Below are 22,402 nucleotides of genomic sequence, written 5' to 3'. Positions count from 1 at the left end.
CTTTTGTACGCAATATATGTCAAAATCAGTTCAAACAGCATGTTAATCGGAGATATAAAGTAATACATTAATGAAATAAGTAGACAAAGTGTCCCGGAGTGATGTCTGCATGAAATATTAATTGACTGCCACCAGTAGTACACTCTTACAATGATAAATGCGTATAGACAGGGTTTGTTTTCAATGGTAAGAAATTTATAATGTTAGTGAAAACAAAACTTTTAAAAGTAATCAAGGTAGATAGGTCTGAAGAAATACTTTAAATGTCATGTTTGGTTGTAAAATTAACAACCATCTCTAAAGAATACATCTGGCCTAAACGTAAAGATTTAAGCAATGCTTAATTTGTTTGCTTTTTTTTTTTTTTTTTTTTTTTGCTATTTATATTCCCACATACGTATAAGTTGTGACGGAGGACATTGACACAGATTCCTGACCTAAACATTTCATCTTATATCTACAAGATTAAAAAATGAATATACTACTACTGTCTTTGTTGTAATTCCTGTAACGTCCGAACGAACTACCATTATTGATAATAAGTAGTGTTAAGATGACCTCACATTTCCATGTATATGATCATATTAACCTATAATTGAAGACATAAATGGCCATTCCATGAAAATTAATAAGAATTTGGATGATTAGTTCATAAACAATTATAATTCATTTATGATGATTTTTCGATTTTCAAATTACCCAAGCTGCATATTATGCAGTCAATGACCTGAAAATTATACACATCTAAAAATGAGCTTTTGACACAGGTTCTATTCAGGAAAAGTTCATTTATAATTAGACACATCTATAAACGATAAATGAACGTTTGACGAAGGTACTATTCAGGATAAGTTTGAACACCAATCCTGTTTTATGTTTACATTCAATCTATTCTATCCTCAATAGGAATCGATAGTTATTTGAATTTTCATCATGTTTATGAGCGCTATTAACTTTTCTTTACGACCATACTAAAACATTGTTTGGAGTGTACGACTTCGAGATACTATAACTGTAACATTTCCTGGACAAACATCATTACAAAGTTTTATTTGTTTTATGCGTAGTTCGGAATCAGTTAATTGAAATATAAACTGTGGCAGAAAACCAACAAAACAAAAGGTCAAGTAGAATATCTTGCGAAAATTGTATGATTGTAGAACACACATTTATAACGTTATTAATGATTCAAGAACCAAGTATAGACTATTAAACAACTCGCTCTTCTACAGAAACTACACGCATGAACCTGTTGCAACGAAAAGGAAGCAGTCTTTTGCTTCCACTGTGTTTTATCTATCATAACGATAAATCAATCTATTATCGTTGGTAAGATAGGTTGACAAGTCGAGTAGTGTGACATGAGATTTTAGATGACATCGAAGCTACGTAGTCCTTCTCTATAGATTTACTGGCACGAAGTTAAGTCCTGTGGCAATGTTCCAGATACATAAAAAAAATTGAAACTTGATATTTTCGTACGCAGGATCGGATAAAATTTTACTGAAGATTAATCGAAAAGGAAATAAAAGTCTTACATTTTTTTGTCGTAGTTTTGTAATTTATTTTCCTCTTTTGAACATTTCATGATGTGCGTGCATTCTAGATTTTAGCAGTACACGTAGAAAGAAGGTAATTAGTTGCAAAAGATGTGATTATCTAAATACAGTGTTTGCGATTTGTTAAAAACCAAATTAAGTATACATTTTACACGGAACATCTTACTCCACAGTAAGTATATATGCCTATACAATACAAAAGTAATTTTGACATCATTCAAATGAGATTACTTGAAAGCTTTCGTTAAAAAGACATGTATTTACAGAAAAGATGATAAAATATATTAGAATTTATATAATAAAATCAGATATATTGATATATTACATGACATTGAATATTTTATTTAAATCATAAGGATGGTCAAATAATGTAAAGTCAATAATGAAATAAGGAAGTCATCATAATCAAAGTATTGTTTCTATTATATTTGATAACCCGCATTTACTGATATAAGTCAATATAATTATCCTCTAAGTGTTTGCGTATTACATAATATTCATTTTCAATAATCTTTTAATTCATCATAGGGTTTTTTTTTTAAATGAATCGAGAAATAAGGGGGCGATCATTTATTTCTGTCGGATATTAAATGAAGGTTTACAAATCATCTATTTCGATTGATATCGATATATAGTTATTTGAAGTTTAACATGTTATTCTCAGCACCATGGACTTTAATATCTTTTGCTTTATCACAGCGTCATGACGTACAAACAAAGCAAGAACAAATACATTCTTGAATATGTCAAACATAATTAATTTGAACCAAAATGCTCAGTTAGCATATACAGAGGCTAAATGATTTGATACAAGATCGGGACAAATACATTTTTTTTTTCAATACAAAAGTGACGGAATCATTTATATGCTCTCACTGGTTTCAAATCCGTAGGAATAACTAAGTTTACATGTAATAGACAAAAGAAACGCTATTAACATTTATTGGAAGCTTCTATGCACCGGATCGGGTATCAGACAAACGGATCAAGGACGGTGACGTATAAGGCTAAAAACCACTAATTCCACTTTCCATAGGCTTCTATGCTAATTTCACAATATTCAATGGCTTCTCTGGACTTTACCTTAACTTTAACCTGCAGAGGACTATATATCAGCATGATTCTACATATGTCAGCTCACAATCCTCAGAATGGCATGTGGGGTTAGCAGACTTGCAGTGCAGTGTTGGTCACCGGAAGTGAAGGGTCTATAAATAGCATGGGAAACTGTTTAAATTTTTAAAATAAGATAAGAACTTTTTTCACAGCACTATGAGGAACAGGGGTAATTTCTGCGTAGGACTATTTTTGCGTAAGTTCCAAATGCTCATTGGTTGAATTGGTGGTCTGTAACCTAAAGAGTTACTTTTTGTCTTAGAAAAAATAAATAACTATACAGGTTATATGATTCTACATATGTCAGCTCACAATCCTCAGAATGGCATGTGGGGTTAGCAGACTTGCAGTGCAGTACTGGTCACCGGAAGTGAAGGGTCTATAAATAGCATGGGAAATCCCAGTGTTTTCACAAGACAGGGGTATATTTAAAAATCATTATGGAGATTAGGCTTCACATCACAAGAAGCAAAATGCACCTATAAAATGTACAGAAATGTTTTTCCTTTCAGAAACTGTTTAAATTTTTAAAATAAGATGAGAACTTTTTTCACAGCACTATGAGGAACAGGGGTAATTTCTGCGTAGGACTATTTTTGCGTACGTTCCAAATGCTCATTGGTTGAATTGGTGGTCTGTAACCTATAATGATCCGGCACTCAAAGTAAACTCCAGGTAAAATAAAATCTACGGCTTACAAGATTAGTAAATTAATAATACTGAAATGCTAATGAAAATGGGGATATCAAAGAGCGTAATTTCATGGGCAAAAACATGTTTGCGAACAGATAAATAAGGATTTAAGTAAAAGCAGCACAAACTTAATCAAAAAGTCGAGACAGAATAATGTGCTGTGGATGGGTGAGACGTTCATGTACTTTGACCTTTCTGCCACATAAAGATCGTGTCAGATAAAGAGGACGAAAATCTGTCATAAATGATATTAGTTATTCTGGTAAAAATGCCATAACGATGTACTAGGTCATGGAGACGACCGTAAAACGTTCGAAACGGTACCTTCAGGCTATGAACAACATATCATTGCACCAATAGTTTCTTTATGTGTTCTTAAGCCCTTACAAGAACATTTGCATGGTGACCAAATGTCTAACTAACGCATGAGCTGTGAAAATGAAAATGTGATAAATTGGAGCAGCTGCAATATTACCACCAACAACTGAAAAGTCATTATTATATATCAATTAAAATCAATATTATCACATTACTCGTAGAGTTTGGCTTTTTACGTTCCCTTATAGTCTGTTTCGGTATGTCTTTAATTTCAAGCTATTTGAGGAAGACCGTCCCAAACGGAGCTCAAGTTGTCTCCTTTTTCCTTTTTTTCTGTTTCAACTTTCCAACACAAATTTGTAAATTATCTAACATATCTAAGGTGTTTTTTTTTCACAAACAAAATATTTTTATGTTCTAAAAAACCATGAATCATATTTTGAGGAAGTATTGTAAGGGGGTTCAGGAGGGACCAATAGCTCATTTCAATATCCATATCCATTTTCAACATTCATTTCCTTATTCGTCATTTTAGGTCGTAGAGAGTTGGGAAGGGTCGCAATCGAATCGGGAGTGGTCGAAGACCTCATTTCAACATTTATTTCCTTTTTCGACATTTGTTTTCTTATTCGCCATTTTGGGTCGCCCAAAGTTGGGAATTGTCGCAATCGACTCGTGAGGGGTCGGATATCTCAAATCAACATTCATTTCCTTACTCGCCATTTAAGGTGTCATAGAGTTGGGAATGGTTGCAATAAACTCGGATGAGATCATCGTCGCTTTTCAACTTTCATTTTGTTATTCGCCATTTTAGATCATTATTTGATCGTTTATGTATTCATTGTGCTAGGCGAGTCAATCATGCACCAACCCACTCATCAAAACACGATGGTTTTCAGGTACATTTGTATGTCCAATTTACGAATCAATTTGTCACAATGGTATCAAGCTGCCGTCACATTTACCGTTTTTTTGTGTTAAATGCAGACTACATGCCCCATGGTACCCCTCTGGGAAATACCAACTTCCAAAGTCTACAGACATTACGGATTGGTACCAGAAAATCCAGTGTTTAACACACACTTACATATATATATACGTCTCAGAATGTGACGACTCTACACTGCTCCATCGGATCAAATTGATACAGGGAAAATATGTAAACGTATAGAACGGTCTGAAAAATTCCCAACGATGTTAGAACTCTCAGATTTGCAATGCAAATTTTCGGTCGTTCCCTCCGCGGGACTCGAACTCGTACTGCTGTGACACTAGATTAATCCTACGAGGAGGAATCACCCGGCCAGCGAAAGCTATATTTTTATATGGCCTAGCTGGCCGAGTGGTCAAGGGCGCTGAACTTTGTGCAGGCGGTGTTGCCATATATGTCACAGCAGTACGAGTTCGAGTCCCGCGGAGGGAACGACCGAAAATTCGCATTGCAAATCCGAGAGTTCTAACATCGTTGGGAATTTTTCAGACCTTTCTATACGTTTATATATCTTCCGATATAGTAGCGAATAGAGACGTCACATTCAGAGAAGTATGTATATATTATTTAAACTTAGCTATTACAAAGGTAACTTTCTTCAACATTCCTAGACTGATTGTGCATGTTGAGTGTCCAGAATTGATATTTGACCTCGTATGAAAGTCCGGTATGAATGATTGATTAATTGTGTTACTTTCATAAATATTTGCCTAAACGCATAAATTTGTAATGATATTTTACTATGCTTAATTAATAGAGTGCTCATTTGACAATTCGAGTGGACCGCTCGAAAGTAAAAGTGTAAACCGATCGCATATTGTGGTCATAAAGTAATTGTTTTAAACTATAAATACAATACTAGTAAGTGATTTGTGATACTTTGTACTTTGTAATACAGTATCATTGGGGACTATTCCTTTGACCACTTACATATGGGCCTCTTGCAACGATATGTGAGGTAAGCAAAGTGTTATATGTTCTCCTGTTTTTGCTTTGCTTATTATTTTAACTTTTAATGTTATCTTACTTTGCAATGTTATTACGCCGGAATGGAAGAGGGGAGTTTAGCGCGCTGTAAAACCTAGATTTAACCCACCATTTCGTCTGAAGTGCCTGTACCAAGTCAGGACCATTGCGGTACTAGCTGCTTCGTTGGTGTAATATCCATTTTGCCAGATTTATGTTGGACTTGACTTGATTATGAATCTGATTAGTGTTCAGTAATCTTGTCGTTACCTTTATTTGCAGGATGTTGTTATTTGTCTTGCACTGTGTATTAAATATAACTGTATTTCACAGGGCATTAATCTTTAATGGCGATAAGGCATATAGAACCCTAGAAATTAGAGTTTTTTTTAATCAACCTTGACAAGAAGGTTGTGACAAAAGCAATGTTGGGTATTATTGTTTTATTCATCAGTTCAGGCGACTATTGCTCAATTTCATGGGGTGTCATCCTGGTTTGCCCGCTTTTAATTAATGGTTTAAATAAACATAGTGGGTTGTGTTGTTTTAACAATTAAAGTTTGTTTCTGAAATGTAGGTATAATTTTACCCGATGTAACTTAAACGTTTATCAGCATTCAATTTTATTTGGCTGCAGCGCGTATGACACATTAAGATCATCAACACCTGAGTTAAGGAACGAAAGTCGTACAATACAGTAACACAAAAAGTGACGTATAAAAAGTCACAAGAAAAAAAGTCGCCGGAAATAAAGTCATGGTTTATATATAGTGGAGTATTTAGAGAAAATATCAATTGTAAATTTTAAAAATGTGTACTTCATCATACATTTTATATCATTTAATACTGAAATTAAATAATTTTATAGTATGTTTGCATATTAATGTCTGATAAGTTGAAAGTTCAATTTTCAAATAAAAAAAATCCAATTGTCACAGAAGCCATTTAGTTTCTTACTTATTGTTTGTACTTATAAAGTGGCCAGATCTACCAGAACAGTTGGAAGACAAATGAAAAGATGAAATAAAAACATTTTCTTTAGTATAGACTGTCTGGTAGTATTTTGTAAAATTTTAATAAAAAATAAGTATTATATTAAAATATGTACTTTTTTTCCTTTTTTTCTACATTTTTATGCATTAAAGAAGCAAGCAAAAATGGCTTCAAATATACATAGAAACATACATGTATGACACCTTTTTTGAAATAAACTATACAAATTCATGGTCAGTGAACCCTTTGTATAATTGGGGTAATTCGAAGTGGACAAACCAGGAGAGAACATTTCATGGTGACAATTATGAGCTATTCATAAAAAAGGGAAACTTTCGGAATATCATATTTTCGTCCATTTCAACTGTAATGGTTTTTTTTTTCAAACACCGTACTTCAAACAATATTGTGTATATCAAAATACAGTTATATGGTATCTAAGCTTTCAGATGAGCCCATTTAAAAATTATTTCAACTTTTTCAAGTCCAATTAGGTGAATAAATCCCACCCCTACCCATGGAAAAAAAATACTTCAAGATTAACCAAAATAATAAGCATAAAAACGATGTTGAAAAGACATGATCAGCATTATTATTTTAATTAATGCTATATTCAATAAACGTACTCATTTCTGGAGATTATTTCTCAGTTCCAAAGTGGCAATATTAACCTTTCCATAAAAAAAGGAAATTTTGGGAATTCATATTTTCTACCATTTAACATGTATTGGGCATGTTTTTTTCAAATATCGCATTTCAAACAAGCGTTATATAGCATCTTAACATTCCAATGAGGCAAAGTAATGTATAATTAAATTTAGTCAATGTCATTTATGGGAAAGAAATGTACCCCTTACCCCGCTAAAATCTGCATCAATATAAAAGAAAATGAACGTTTATAGCAGAGACAAATTGTACATAATTTACATGCACTCTTTGTGCATTTATGATGAAGATATCCATGACATCCCTTGCAGAATAGGCACTAAGATGTCCGCTTTCTGGTCACAGTAATTATAAATAAATATAAAGAGTGCTAAAATTTTAGTTATCACATTTGATATGTGATACATACCTATATGTCACATTTGTTGAGAATGATACGGCTTTCCCATTAGAACTCCGATTTGTCATGAAAAGTATATTTGGTTTGTTCAGACTATCAATAAAATAATCTTAAGGGAATAACTTTTTTAAATATCTTTAATATTTTTTAAGATTTCTATGTTGTTGTAGTTAAATTTAGTCATAAGATAGAATTATATAAAAAAATTTAGGAACTCTGGTGATTGATAGAAAAAAAAATGATTAAAGACAACTTTTAAAAACAGCTTACGTATGCTTTTTTGATTGACTGAATGAGAAAATAGTTTAAAAAATCATTGAAAACCCATAGATTGCGTGTTACGTTAGCATTTACGGTATGGGGTATATGTGTGTCAATCGTATCTCGTAGTTGCATTTTTATACCTAAGAGGCCGGCTATCAAAATAATGATAGCAAGTTAAACAAATTAAAACTGGAATATTTAAAACCAAAAAAAAATGCAATATACATGTACTGGTAAAATGAGTGATAATCTGTAATTCTGAAATTTCCCTTTCTTAAATATTTCATCATTTCTGATCATCTAAGCAGATAAATTAATCATACATGCTAGATAAAGTTGACGTTGGCTGAGATAAGGCCGGTACCTATCATTAACCAAAAACATATGGTTTTCAGGTATCCTTATACCTCCCAGGTATGAGGTATATGTTAACTGAAGGACCAAATCCAAGTCGAAAACGAAGAAGACGACCAGATGACCTGGATGGACGGATACTTAGAGTAATATGTAAAAATGTATATGATAAAAAAAACATTAATTATTCCATTGTGTTGTATTACATATGTTGGATCAATCGTTATCTTAATTCTAAATGACCTAAATGTGAGTGTTGTTATCCTGCAAAATGAGCGGTTGGTTTCATACTGAGATCTGTTTTATAGGGGTTGAGCTAATATTGATAATTATATTGAAAATGTTCATAGTTGAAAATTAGTTTTCCTTTGTTTCATGTTGTAGAGTATTGAAATATATATCGAAACGTCTTTGTGTTACAACAATTAGTAAAATTGATCAGTCTTTGTAGAAAAATTCGAAAATCCTACTTTCAGCAATTTTTAATAAATTACGACTTTTGCAACAAGTCATCGAAATGAGTCCAAAAGTATCAATTGTGATACTGTAACAAAACCAAAAAATACAAATAAGCCATACTTTTAGTCTAGCATAAGTATTTTCAGAGGTTTTGGCATATTGGCAAAAATATCAATTTAAGCGATTTTCAAGGTTTAAAACTGTACATTTAACTAAATAAATCGTCTGACTGAAACCTCTTGATAACAATTAGATGTGGCATAGAGCTGTCTGATGATAATCAAGGTGTTATTTGAATAACTTAATTTGTGATATCAAATGATGACCAATAGGTTTGAACAATTTCCTTTACCAGATAGTGCATGAATGTAGACTTTAACTGAAACAGAATTGTTTTGTGACAAATTCTTTCGTAAATGGGACATACAGAAGAGCATCGTGTGTTGCTGAGTCGGGTGGTACATGGTTGACTCGCCCATCCCAGTGAGTACATAAACGACAAAAGAAGTCACCTAAAATTGCAAATAAGGAAATGAATGTTAAAAAGAGATTTCTGACACCTCCCGAGTCGATTGTGACCACTCCCAACTATGTGCGATTTAAAATGGCGAATTAGGAAATGAATGTTGAAATGAGATATCTGACCCCTCCCGAATAGATTGCGACCATTCCCATCTTTGCGCAACCTGAAATGGAGAATAAGGAAATGAGGTTGAAAGTGTAAATGGATGTTCAAATGAGATCTCTGACCCCTCCGGAGTCGATTGCGACCATTCCCAACTCGTTGCGAACTTAAATGGCGAATAAGGAAATGAATGTTGAAAAGGGAAATGGATGTTGAAATGAGACCACAGACCCCTCCATCTATTGCGACTATTCCCATAACTGTACGACCTTCATGATTTGTTAGAGGTTAAAGATATTTTTTGTGAAAACACTTTTGAGATGTTTCCTATGATAATTTCCAATTATTTATTTGAATGTTGAAAAAGGAAAAAGGAGACGACTTGAGCTCCCTTTGTAGAAGGTGAAATAAAAAGTATCACCAAACCTAGGATTGTTCAGTAAAAGAACGTCAGAAAAATAGCGTATATATATAATCGCTGTCAAAAACATAGGCTCGTTTTGTCTAGAGCACAACTAAATTCATAAAAGCGAATTTCGGTCTAAACTCTAGGCATTAGAGTTTTCGGTAGTCTTTACTCATCACAAAATTATCACCAATATCGACGAGATACGATGTATTGAATAAGCCGTATAAATCATTATATATATATGATACTTTGTGGAGACAGAATTACACACACACAACCGACGCTGTTAGATGAATTAGAGGAATCTTAGTTGGTAACATTACGCTTATAATCAGTTGTCGTATTGAAACGCGTGCGAAAGAATTTCTTTTTTACACTTTATAAGCATAAGCATTGTGTGTTATTTTGATATTAATACCACAATAACTGATTATGTGTCACCTAAAATGCACGAACTGTTGTGATCTGTTATGATTAACTTTTATGATGAGCTGCTATCGCGAATTATATATTTGGCTGTAGTATTTCATCTCCCACATCGCGGAAAGATACACATGTTGCTGGATTCGATGTCAAACACAATCAATCCAATATCTTGTTATCTGTCGCAAGACGTTGTTTTTTAAATCTATTCATCTTCACTCTAAAGACTGGTTTTCAAATTCAAAAAAAGGAAAAAATGCTATTTTCCTTATTTCAACACCATAAACCATTGGATAAAGATGAAAGTAAAAAAAAATGAAAATTAATTCTTTTCTTTTCAAGACAATGGGCATTTTATTTAATTAAATTATGTTCTAGACCATAAATGGCTATTTGGGTTATAAGCGTATAGACCAAACCATTTTGGCCGAGGCCAACGAGCTGGACCTCATGAATATGTAGACCATATGCACATAATTTGACAAAAACTATGAACTAACTTAAAACTATTTCAATAGATTGAATTCATGTTGCTAAAAATGACACATGATGAAAAATTAATTTGAACAAATGAAAATATCATTATATTTCATAGATTGATATTGTAAACATTGATTACAAAACATTTAACGGCTTTGCTGCTCGACACAAGTTATTTCTAGTTTTGGTTTACAGGTTTTATTTCATTCACTATTTTTCATTCCTATTTCAGACAAATTCGTTGGAAACGATTCATATTAAGTAAAATGTTAAGGAAATGAATGTTGAGATTGATTTCCGCAATCGATCGATTGTTCAGACTCCATGCACATAGCTGGACGTTTGCATACGGGTGTTTGTGACTATGTATAACTTTTGTACCTTTCCCATGTTCATTACTTTGGTAGATGTTAAGTTGTTGTATTGTTAAATATTCTAGTGTTTTCTTTTTAGTTGCATTTTTTTATTTCGTTGTTTTTGTTTTTAAGCACGTGTTTGCTATTGATACCTGACCTCATCGTCAAAATTACTTCATTATAAGTGGTTATAAAATTGGCATGAAGAATGTAGATTTGTATATAGCTTTGGTTCAGATGCTTTTGACAGGTTGAAGTAATTCTGTGAATACGAATCTTATTCAAGAGATTAAAATAAATCTAAATAACGATTGATAAAAGTGAGAACGCCATATAAAATACTTCATGTATGAATTAAAGTTCATTAAGTTGTTTGTTTGTTTGTTTGTTGGGGTTTAACGTCCGAGCAGCAATATTTCAGCTACATTCAGACAATGAACATGAAATTGATTAATGAACATGAAATGATGATGAAATGAAAGAGGGATGGGACACAAGGACAATGGGGTCGACAAATTTTGATTACCACTAGAAATAGGGAGAGGTGGGTAGGGTCGGGCAATTTAGGGAGAATACCACAGTAGGGTTCTTTAACATGCGAGGAACGTGGCAAGTCATTAAGATGTTGGGTACAATAGTCTAATCAAACATGTAGAAGTCACACGTTGTATTAATGTTCTTGATATCTTAGCAAGGGCTGATGAATGCCTTCATCTAAATACCTTATGGAGATGTGTTTATATGTATTTAAGTAGCAGTCTTTATAAAAACCAAACAGAGGGTGATACAAACTTAGTTTTATTTCTTGGTCAAAAACTGTTTTAGATCACATATCCAGTCTTAGTTTTTCATTTGGGGGTTGCGCTTTTGAGATAAAATTTATATAGATTGTACATGAAATTTGCAAGAGTTATTGTTCTTGATTTGGTCTGATTTGGTTGATTTTAGTGGGAAGTTAAATTGTAGTTTTCTCAAAAGTACAGATTTAAATACAGAAAAGACTACTGTCACATAAAATTGTAGCATATGTAAACCAAAAAAAGCATCATTTGTTTCGTGGGGTTTTCTACACCATGAATCACCTTACCATAGGCAGTGTCTGGATTTTATATGGTCTGGTACTAAAATACGTTTCTTTGGTATGTTGTCGTTCAGTACATGTTTTAAGTGTTGCTAACTTCTGTTTATTCCATGCAAATTGTTTGATTCTTACATTTATGTATAAAGTTTAATACGACTTATTTTTAATCTTGGCTTTTCATTTGGTTCTATGGTACGTTCACAACATTTATATGATTGGTATTTTGGTTTTTATATCTATGCATGTTTCTAAATTATCTTGAGGCAAATTATTTATTAAACGTTCCTTGGTTTCCCTTGCTAAAAATATCCATGAAATTGTTTATAGTGAACAACGAAAAACTCGTGCTTCTTGCATGCAATAGCTGATAACTCTAGAGGTAATTGAAGAGTGTGTAGAAAGCATGCAGGTCCTGAGATATGGGTGCACAAAGTAAATTTTATCCCACCAATTTCTTTTATTACTATTTTTTTTATTTTTATTTTTTTTATTTTTTTATTTTTATTATTTTTTGTTTGTTGGGTTGTTTGTTTGCTTGTTAATTCCAACGCAATGCTGAACTCATTATGATGCCGGGAAAAAAAACGTATCGATAGTGGTTGACTCAGAAATCAGAAACAAATCAGCCAAATTATAAAGAGATTAAATAGTTGTTTCCCTTTATTTCATATTTCAAAATATTTTGTGCTTTCTATGTAATTAATTCTTTCCTTGCCATTTCAGTACATATTACAGACCAATATTAATTTCTTACAAAAAATAAGTTTATGATTTGTAACGGATGATTTTGTTAAACAAAATCTTGGATGCGCCACCCACTGCCTGGGTTCTTCATGGATTCAATCTTAAAATGTTTGCTTCGTTTTGCTTTTTGATATACTTAGTATAAAGATTATTGAATATCAGATACTTTTTTTTTAAAATTGGGCGATTATTTGATAATCACTTTAAAGCATGTTACTATTGCGCCAAATGTATTGTTTACTATATTCACGTATGGAGAAGACCCTTGTGAGTTGGAATAACTCGTGTCTGATCCAAATTTGTTTATTAGCAAATAAAATATGTTTAGACTAAACTAAGCATGTTATTTATCAAAATAAATATTCAGACTTTAGGGTATTTCCATTATTTAGACCAAGACATCTTTCGGACTTAAAAATCTGTTTATTTTTTTACACCAACACTACTTTCTGAATTTAGAGCATGTTAAAGAGTAAAACACCATTCTTACTTTAGAAAGAGTACTCAAGGCAACCAAGATTCTAGTGGAAATCAAAAGAACGAAATCCAGGGACAAAAACCAGACTGGAAAACAGACACACACAACAAAAAACGTAAAATAACTAGAATATGCTAAATATAGTTAAACCAAGACAACTTTCTGAATAACAGCATGTTAGATAGTTTAACCACGACAACTTTCTGACTTTAGAGCATATTAAATAGTAAGACCAAGACAACTTTCTGAGAGCATGTCAAATAATCAGACCAATAGAATTTGTTTACTTAAATCATGAACCAAGATACTAGTAATTTCCTGACTTAAAAGCATGAACATTATTAAGAAAACTTAAGTAGATGGACAAAGACTTTTCTGACTTACGAACATGTCAATTACTTAGACCAAGACAACTTTCTTACTTAACAGCATGCAAATTATTTAAAAGCATGGATAAAAAAACGTACTGAATTAGGAGCATGTCAATTATTTTTGTTGGATCGGTCTCCGTGAATTGACCGATTATTGTTGTCTCCTATGATCGGACCGATTATTGCAGTGTCGAAGAATCTGATAAAGCATTCATAAATTTGCTAATACTTCCCTTTAAAGAGACAACAATTAGCATAAACTTCAACTGTATTTTGGGTTCATTCAATAGTAACTATCATCTTCCTTGTTTATGCGATGGTATTTTCAGCACCTACTTACTTAAGCATTTCCTTCTGGCTACTCTATACCAACATCGTACGTTAATATAGAATCAAGAAGGCGTTAAGCATGATATCATTTCTAGAGTTTAATTACCAATAAAATGAGTTGCATTTACATGACAAAGTCTCGTTTTCCATTGATCTTTGAAACGATATTCACATAAGCACATACTATGGCGCAGATTAAAATTATGCATACATCTTTTTCGATGGAGAGTACATTGTTTTCACGTATTGATGGTGATATGTTATTCGCATACGACACCGTTTCTGTAATAATTCTATTGAAATATTTATAAATGCAGCAATATTGCACTTTCCTTCCTTGAGGTGATTAAGAAAATTTGTTATTTGTTCTCGAAACAATTGCATTTCTCTTTTTAAAATGGAAAAGCGTTCTTTTGAATCACCATGACAATATTTGATAAACTTGCATAATCATAACCTATCTGTACTTTCGATTTATATACTTAATAAAAGCATCAAATAAAATAGTGGCGCATGTTTTGGCAATTTCAAATTTCCTTGATTAAGTTATACATGTAGTTATCTGATGGAATGCACCTTTATAATAATTGATAATTGATATTCCGGCTTTCATGGATTGTTAACAATGTTTTTACACGGCGTCTTCTTATCTCTATGACGCAACACTTTCATCCTTTGTGTTTCCTTTGATATTTTGATATATTTTTTAACAATGCACCTCATCGTGCAAAACACCGTTACGTTTGAGCGATGTGAATTATATTCCTGTCAACGTAGACAGACTGAATTACATATAGACAATTAGACATGCTATACAAAATTGGTATACATTCGTTTACGAAACTAAAACAATGCGCCAATTTTCAATGTTCAGGTGGGTATATCATATGATGACATTGTGATTAAAAAAGTGTATGCTTGATAAAGTGTATTGTTGTCGAAGGAAAACATTAAACATTATAATTTTATTATAGCTTGCAATTTAGATCAAGATTCTTAAGCCCTAACCATGTTGATAACAACATTCATCTAAGGTATTGCCAAGAGCTCTGGTTATTGCCTTTAATTCTACGTTTTTTGTTTTTTTTTTTATTATTTTAAATTGTTGGCATATTATATATTTTGCTGGTTTAGTGATAACAAAAAGCTTGCTATATATTACTGAACGATATGCGTGTCTCTTTCTACAAAGGGTTCCCTATCTTATTAATTTATTGGTACAACTCATTATTTTTGAATTTACTAAAAATCGATAGGAACTATAAGCTTTAATTGCAATTTAAATATAGCACTTTAATAAATGTAGAAAATCTATCATCATATGAATATTTTTAAAATGCGTTAAATATTCTCCCTTCAACAAAATAAAATAGTACTTGGACTGATACAATAATCAAAAACATTCTTACAAAACGCTAAAGGAAATGAACAATATTATTATACATCATGAAAGGTTAATGAATTCTGATAGAATAGCCACGAGGTTAATAGTCGAATGTTGATGAGTATAGACTAAGACAATCCTTACAACTGAGATTCCAGAGAGTAAATAAAATATGTTTTTACTTAAGACAAATCGTAAATGAGAACTCAACATTTATATTGTTTTGAACATCAAAAACAATATCATTATAGTTTTTGTTCTGTTTTATGGGGTTTCAAGTTTGGACCCCTGGTCTAACTGCTACTTACGATATCTTTCCAGTGTGATGTATCGTACAGTAAAGTCGGAATATGATAACTTGATGCCACTGTCGCTGCGGCATTCGAGGTTGTAGCATCGCCAAAAGCAAGGAAGATATTCCAATAGTCTAAACTTGTATTAAATAAACTTAGATTTAACAGGAAATCATCTGTTCCCTTCACTGTTTCCTTTACATAGACAATGTTTTCATATTTTTTGTCGATTTTGTCAACTTCATGTCGACATGTTTGATACAGGACTTCATCACAAATTATACGTAAACGAATAGGTTTTCCATACGTCACTAAAGCGGTATGACATGATAAAATGTAAAAGACAAACACAATTAATTTACTCATTATTCACATAACCATGTCTTATAAAAAATGTTCGTGTCATATTTCCAATACTCTATATAGCTATTTACTTTTAGGAATAGCTAAAAATCCTCTAGAATTATTGTAAAACTGTTCTCTATCGCTTCTGTAAATACTGATTTTTTTAGCTTGATGGAAGCAATTAACAGGTGATTTTCACCTGTATGACAAAATAAGAATCAATAATTCCAATTGTGGTGCAAGTAGAATACCGTAACGTCCAGACTTGCAGTGCCTTAGTATGTTAATGGTCTCAGTTGATGGATGACTGATAGTGGATGAGAAACTCTATTGAACAATAGATGGCTATCAATCGACATACTCTCGCCAATCAGAAGCTGTCGATTCATCATATTATCTTCACCATTCACAAGTGACTAAAAGGTTTTACGTGGACAAAACACTGATATCGTAAAATGCAATATTTGTACAGTTCTTGTTACGCCAATCAACGCATACTTTCAGACGTTTTCCTAACGCCAACAAAGGTGTTCAATTACTGGGATAGAGGTTGTCTATCATGTTTAATGTGTCTATTTTAACATCTTTGGCTGCAAAATGTATCGCTTAGACTCTTTTTTTGAATTAAACGACTGTTCAGCAACACTTCTAAGAAAACGTATTTCCTATCAGCGTTTATTTCGATCAAGAAATGTGTTGAAGGTATCTCTGAAAAAAACCTTTGTTTAAAGCATTCAATTGTGAAAATTAATAGCATCATCTATTTTATCGACAAAGCCCTGATTAGTTGCTCCAGAGAACACCTAAATGCTATTCAGTATATATAAAAAAAATAGAGCAGATTGTTTTTGCCCAATTTTCCACAGATATAATATTCATTGATAGCAGAAAGCAATCATTACACCAACATACATCGTGTAAAGAATCAACCAGAAGCCTTGAATGATATCTTTGCACATAATAAGTTGTGACCGATAGTTGAATTTATCCAGAATTCAACTTTTTATCTTTAATTACATTTTGACTGTTCGTAACGTATTAGACTTCTCACAATTAATGAGGCTTCTGGAATTTGATTATGTTGTTACAAGATTAAAGCCATCAATACAAAAGTTTTATAGTCGTTATTATGTTTTGATTTATCCATCTACACCATGAGAACCGATTTGTACAGTGCGTCATAGTTTTTGTTTTCCTCTTGTCTACTCCGAACGACATTGTGCATCTGCCACATGCTCCAAGTTTTCAGTTGATTTACTTTTGTTTCTTTGTGCGTGTTATTTCGGTCATTTTTTATTTTCTTTGTTGTTTGTGACTATTTTCTCTGTCTAGCTTTTGTCCTTAGAATACGGTCTTTTGATTTCCGCTCATACATTGGTTCCCTTGATTATTCTTTATACAAATTAAAATGTAATTTCTTGTCGCATTCTGAATTTCACAGGTTTCATTTATTATGATACGAATGCTGCTGATGAAATCCTTTAATGATTTTTCCCACGTAAAGATTTAATCCATTAATTAGTTTCCTGGAATGTTAGCATTTCTAAGAGATGGATACCCCAGGTCTATTCCTCTTTACATCAAGCGTGCGGTTTCCATTGATCAACACATGGATAGACCGCTCCATTATAAGGAGATCATAAGAAAACATTCATGGATTTCACATCAAACCCAGTAAATTGTAAATACTAATCAATCGTTCTACCATTTGTTTATTGTTCTAACATCAAACCTACAGCAGATGATCTTTAAACTTTTAAGATTCCTATTAATTCTCTTCTCGTGCAATGTAAACATTATCTCATTCTAAAAACTGTTTTGTTTTATTTTCTCCCACAAGTAAAATTTTGTGATTTTTATTTTACTTACTGAAAGTGTACAATACATAAGTATAAACGATTATAGAAGACACTTTAAGTTTCAAGGATAACAATGCTATATGAAAAAATACTCGTGTTTTACATGACTTTTTCAATTATTCTCGACAAACAGAGCTTATGCTTCATGTGTGCTTGTTGCCGACGTTCTAAAGGACTCCATGCAAACTTTACAGAAAAGTACCAATTAACAATGATAAGCTCTGCAAAGGGTACTATAACACTGCACGAATCAATAATATATTTGACCGATTGGGTACTCCAAGAACATTACGTGTTAATTTTTAAATGTCTAGTGCAAAAGTAAGACAGGAACTGGTTTGGAAACTAAGAAATTACAATATAACAAAATCTATTACCCAATTGATTCTTGGTACACATTTTTCTACATAGGAATGAGGAATGTATCTCGGAATTTGATTCTGATAAAAAGATGTTTTTCATCATATTCGGGGCAGTCATTTGAAACAAATTATAAAAAAAACAACATACTGTTACGTTTAGGACTTTTTAATCATGAAAAACACGTGTGTATATTGGGAATCATTCTATTCTATGTATTTCACTTTTTTTTTCAAAAACGCTTATTCCACACCGCTCCTAAATGTATATTTCTATTTGATTTAGAGCATGTGAAAATACATGTTTCTTTTTTTTTCAGTGTACTATTGTACCAGTTTAAATGCAACTCCAAACTATTATGTTTAGACAAGCTCTTCTTTTCTTGTATGTGATTTTTTTAATTGGTCTTTTGTTATATAGCATTTTGCTCAAACATAGCAAGCTCACATCAACTTGTAATAAATTTTATCCCTGCATATAACAATAAACATTTAAATCATTGTAAATATTTTGGTGAAATATCTTTATTCAAAGTAAACACTGAGTCTTGGTTTATCTTTAAAGAAATGGTACAATTAAGCGATCGACGGAATTTGTGAAGTGTTTTGTTTTTCCTTATTGTTTTACCAACATCTGTTTATTTCCATGTTTGTTTTTTCAGCACCATTTTTCTCGCGAAAGGTTTACATTGTAAGTCATAAAATGGTAAAAATGTACAGACAAATAGCAGGACTAAAGCCAAACATACAACCATATGCCAGATCCTAAGATTTCAAAACTAATAATATTTCATATGCGTAATAAAGTTCTATTATTGTCTGCTACAAGTTGCTACGTGTTTTTGTTTGCATGTACGCGATTGTGCTTTTATCATTATTTCTTCTTGCTTTTCATAGACTAACCAGAACGGAGAATAAAAAACTAAGAATGTGAATGAACAATATTCTGTTCTATTACAGACAGGAGGCCATCGCTAGGATTTTTTTTTATCCAGTTCATCAATAAACCTTCAAGAATACTCTTTACGTGCATGGTAATATATTCTTTTATATTTTAAATGAAAATTTGGAAATTTCAACTGTTTTGTCCTGTACTTAATAGAAGATAGCATAGTCTTCCGTATTATTTAAACATATTTTATTGTCAAAGACAATTGGATTAGACACAAGCTGTACAACTTATCAATGCCTTCTCCTAATATATACATTTGAATAATACATACCTATGACATTTACAATAAATAGTATTATTTACGAAGTTATTATGGAGACAAACAAATATGTAGTGACCCATAAACATAGATGCATGTGGATTAAGCATGAATAAAATTAGACAGGGATATCGAAAAATATTTACTCAAATTGAATGTATTATGTTTAAATAAGTTGAATTTTTCAAGACACACATGCATCAATGTTGCAGTGGAACATGATAAAAATAAACACAAGTAGTGTTCACGATATACCCTACGAGCTGAATGTAACGACATTATATTACTCACGTGAAAACCGCCTAGTGACTCCAATGAACGTTTGAACATAACTAAAAATCAATGAGTTAAACTCGTAACTCAAATTATCATCTCCAAAAAGCAGAGTGTTGAGACAAATATGTGTTCCTAGACCAGTCAAATTTTGAAAAAGCATGTTTCGTTGCACAGTAAAATTTGGACAGACGAGAAAAAAATGTTCTGGGTCTTCTGTCAAAGCTCCACAAGAACAGCTTTTATCAAAAATAATATGTGCTCTAAATATGTCGTTTTTCAAAGCACTACACTTATTTCTAATTCGTGCATGAGTCAAATTCATGAATCGTTTACCAATGAGGTAAAATGGTGGTGGCCTCTTAATAGCATTTTTATTACGATATTTTAATTTTAAACGTAATTTAAATATATCAGAAGAAGGTGATTCTCGTAAGGAGATATCCAAATTGTTCAATGTAGCTGGCAAAAATGACTGTTGATACAATGAAAGTCTAGTTGGAGGGACGCTATAATTTCGGTTATTGCGTAAGTTATACACTGATATCTCAGATACTAATGGGGGAAGTAAATCTGATAAATATTCAGGACAATGTCCATTAATCATATTATACAACAAAAAAAGCTTCTTTTGTTCTCTTCTATTCTTTAATGTTTCCCAACCAGTCTATCGATAAAGTGAATCTCTACTAGCATATGATGTTAAACCCGTAACTATTCTGGCTGCTCCAAGTTGGATTTTCTCAATTCTATCTGAATTAACTAATCCACAATTATCCCAATCTTCGCTAGAGTATTCTAGAATCAGTCTTATGAATGTAAAGTAAATCCTCTCGAGGAATTCTCGATCCAGCTTAAATTTTAATTTACGTAATATATTGAGTTGCTTAGCTCTCTCAATTAGAATATCTATATAATTTGTCCATTTGCAATCAGAGCTATATAGAGCCGAGATGTTTATGTGATTCGACTGGTTGTATGATAGAATTATCAAATGTAAAAACAATATTAGTAGCTATGTTGCAAGTACTAAATACCATAATGTCAGTTTTATCAGGATTTAGCTTTACCAGCCATTCACTAGACCATATAGAAATATTTTCTCTAAGTCCATATTAATCATATTGACAAGTGTCTCCTCCATGACCAATAGAAGTGTCATCTGCGAATAATCTACAAAGCCCAGTCATACTATCAGATATCTCATTGACATATATAAGAAAAAGAAGAGGTCTTAATACAGATCCTTGTGGTACATCAGCATACAATGAGCCTATGGTTGATTTTCCATCCACGAGAACAACCCTTTGTCTTCTAGATTCTAAATAACTATAAAGCCACTTTAATAAATTACCCTTGATACCATATCGTTCTAATTTAAAAATCAATCCCTTAATCCAAACACGGTCAAAAGCCTTGCTAACATCGCAAAACGTAATGCAAGTTTTTTTACCAGAATCGAAAGACACCAAAATTTCATGATAAAGTTCAATCAATTGATGTACTGTAGAAAAACCAGATAAGAATCCCGACTGAATTTTATAGATAAGATTATTGAAAAATAATGGTAAAAAATAGGTTGATAAACTATCTTTTCTAAAATTTTACTTGTGCAGCTCAACAAAGCAACTGGTCTATAATTTGATACCTTTGATTAGTCTCCCTTTTTATACAGGGCAATAACATGTGCAAATTTCCAATATGACGGAAACGTATGAAATCTTAATGATTTGTTGAAGAGGATGCATAGGGGTCTTGCTAATTCATTTTTAACAGCAATAAGCATTCTGTTACTTATAGAATCTGGGCCAACTGCTTTGTTAGGATTTAAATTTGATAACACGTTAATAACATCTTGTTCGAAGATTACAATATCAGAGATGATCTCCCTTCCCCTGTCATCAAAATCGGGAAGAATTTTATTTCTGTTTTCAATATCTGTAACAGAACAAAAATATTGGTTCAATATATTACATTTATCTGAATTGTCAAAAATGAGTATGGAGTTATCGTTAGGATCGTAGTCTTCCGTATATGCTTCTTTCTGAGTTGAGACAACCGGGTGAAGACAAGTGTTCGTGTACTGCTATTCACTCAATGTTGAGACCTATTCATAGCGACTTTACCAAGACTTAACCAGTTTATCTAAATATGTTATGTTACTCCACCGCATGAAAAGTACATCAATGAGTACAAGGCAAAATCACTCCGTTTTTTACCACAGGAATAGGTGCACATGATCGTTCAAAGCTGATTAATCCATAAGTCGATTTCAATGATAAGCAAAGAACACGATTACGAACAAAATCTTCAGAGATCAGTCAAAGTGAAACAAATAAAACTAAAGATAATAATACATGTAAAAAACGGTACAGTTTTATATTAGAGTATAACCGCTAAAACAAGCAGAGCTACAAGGGAATACTTAAGAAACGAATTAGATTCATCACTATTTGCGTATTTATCTAATTTGTGTCTACATACCATGATGTCTAGAAAATATATCAATAAATACAAATATACAAAAGCAAAATAGCGATAAACATTACTAACTTGTATATTGCAAGATTATATATGTAATAACTTCTCTGAAAGTGATTAA

General features: G+C 32.2%; 1 protein-coding gene across 1 annotated transcript in view; it reads right to left on the bottom strand.

Annotated features, from left to right (window-relative positions):
* Nucleotides 1-16,633, bottom strand: part of LOC148629119 (glutamate receptor ionotropic, NMDA 1-like) — a 31,849-nt gene extending 15,216 nt beyond the window's left edge. Inside the window, exon 1 of the mRNA XM_088544293.1 lies at nucleotides 15,769-16,633. Within this exon, the coding sequence (XP_088400419.1) occupies nucleotides 15,769-16,119 (351 nt within the window). The 5' untranslated portion in view covers nucleotides 16,120-16,633. The remainder of the gene's footprint in view (nucleotides 1-15,768) is intronic.
* Between the last annotated feature and the right edge of the window lie 5,769 nt (nucleotides 16,634-22,402).

The sequence above is a fragment of the Perna viridis genome, chromosome 1 (genome assembly GCF_037379345.1).
Source record: "Perna viridis isolate PV_CMFRI_1.1 ecotype Kerala chromosome 1, ASM3737934v1, whole genome shotgun sequence".
NCBI classification, from domain to species: Eukaryota; Metazoa; Mollusca; class Bivalvia; order Mytilida; family Mytilidae; genus Perna; species Perna viridis.
The sequence above is the reverse complement of the archived record's forward strand: the minus strand, read 5'-3'. Positions and strand labels throughout refer to the sequence as shown.